Source organism: Seriola lalandi, unplaced genomic scaffold (assembly GCF_002814215.2).
Source record: "Seriola lalandi dorsalis isolate HSWRI2012SDOR001 ecotype SW California unplaced genomic scaffold, Sedor1 jcf7180002003715, whole genome shotgun sequence".
NCBI classification, from domain to species: Eukaryota; Metazoa; Chordata; class Actinopteri; order Carangiformes; family Carangidae; genus Seriola; species Seriola lalandi.
In genome coordinates, this window is record NW_019474370.1 from 1 (window position 1) to 1,701 (window position 1,701).

General features: G+C 35.7%; 1 protein-coding gene across 1 annotated transcript; it reads left to right on the top strand.

The window, feature by feature from the left end:
• Positions 1-6: 6 nt before the first annotated feature.
• LOC111667796 (hypoxanthine-guanine phosphoribosyltransferase-like) lies at positions 7-1,603 on the top strand. The gene is made up of 6 exons (XM_023423624.2): positions 7-96; positions 569-586; positions 676-758; positions 934-980; positions 1,153-1,229; positions 1,409-1,603. Exons 3-6 carry the CDS (start codon positions 700-702, stop codon positions 1,454-1,456), a joined length of 231 nt encoding a protein of 76 aa, XP_023279392.2. The 5' UTR covers positions 7-96; positions 569-586; positions 676-699; the 3' UTR covers positions 1,457-1,603.
• Positions 1,604-1,701: the final 98 nt, after the last annotated feature.

Sequence of the window (1,701 nt, forward strand, 5' to 3'; positions counted from 1 at the left end):
CTTGTCGTCCTCACATGCTTGTCTTTACAGAATGACCAGTCGACAGGTGAAATCAAAGTTATTGGTGGAGATGACTTGTCTACATTGACGGGAAAGGTGAGAAGTATGGAGGGCAGCATTATTATGACTAAAACAATCCTTGTTGACACTCTGACTGAATATTACTAATAATAATATTAACTTAAAATTAATGAACTTGAAACAAGAAACACGTTTTACTGCTCTTGTTTTCCATTCTGTCTAACGTTGCCACTATTTCCAACATGAACAGACATTTTAAATGAACTGATTAATAATTTGGAAACAACTTTGTTAATTAGAATTATCAAAAAATTATGATGGTGATTAATAATGACGATAGCTATGCTACACTCAAGCAAATCCAATGCTCTAATCTAGTATATATAGTTTCTATAGTCAGCTGCTAATAACTCTATGTTGGGCATTTGGCAGAAATCCCCTGTGTTCCACTCCCTACCACTGCCATTGTTTAATCACATATATAGATGAAATGTGTTCAGTCCATGTTTTTCACCAGAATAACAATATTTCTTGTCTCTTTATACAGAATGTCTTGATCGTGGAGGTATGTACTGTTTTTTTCTTCTGTATTAAAGTAGGAAGTTTTGAATTGCAAGACTACTAACATGCACTTCTCTCACACTGGGTTTCAAGGATATAATTGACACAGGGAAGACGATGAAGACATTACTGCAGCTCCTCAAACAGTACAATCCCAAAATGGTTAAAGTAGCAAGGTAATTAAATCTCTTAACAACTTCCTGTCAAATAAAGACTACTGTATTTTGTGAAACAAGAGGAATCATGTGATCATGTTTTTTTTTCTGAATACTTCATAACTGCAATCAGCTGCCTCATTTCATGCAGCCATAAAGTATAAAGGTAAATAATCAACCTGGTTTGTGTCCACAGTTTGTTGGTGAAAAGAACACCAAGAAGTGTGGGCTACCGACCAGACTGTAAGTTTAAGTCAATAAATGTGTTTTTGTTAAATTTTATAGTTAGTGGAATATACTATATGTTACACTGTATATTGGTGCTTTTGAATGAGGCTTTTGCTCATTTCATTGTCATTAGTTTACCACCACAAAGATTATACAATAGTCAATAATTTGCCTATTTTCTTTGCAGTTGTGGGATTCGAGGTCCCCGACAAATTTGTGGTGGGATACGCGCTAGACTACAACGAGTACTTCAGAGATCTAAATGTAAGTATTTGTGATGGATAAAGAAGCAAAAGGAGTAAAGAAGCTTATAAATCCATGGTTATTAGAATTTGTACAGTTTGTGTCTGTGTGTTCATGTTAGGTCTAACCAGGCTAAGACCATCTAAACAAATGTAAATCAACAGTATGCAGCAATACTCATGGATCGTTTTCTGTTTCAGCATATCTGCGTCATTAGTGAAACAGGGAAGGAGAAGTACAAGGCATGAAGAACTTCATAAGAATTTTTAATGTATGGTTATACCTTTTCCTTTTGCGGATCATTTTATATTTTATTACTTCATGTTTGTGTCATAAAAAAATACTCTGCCTGCTCAGGGTCCCTGAGGATATGGATACACTGATTATGGTGATAATCCTGACAGTTGCATTTCCTGTTTTAGCCACCACACACACACACACACACACACACACACACACACACACACACACACACACACACACACACACACAC

Bases quoted from the DNA above. Each gene is read 5' to 3' on its own strand.
- LOC111667796 (XM_023423624.2), top strand. From the start codon at position 700: ATGAAGACATTACTGCAGCTCCTCAAACAGTACAATCCCAAAATGGTT. The intron at 759-933 runs GTAATTAAATCT...TTGTGTCCACAG, and splicing joins AAAATGGTTAAAGTAGCAAG to TTTGTTGGTGAAAAGAACAC. The intron at 1,230-1,408 runs GTAAGTATTTGT...TTTCTGTTTCAG, and splicing joins AGTACTTCAGAGATCTAAAT to CATATCTGCGTCATTAGTGA.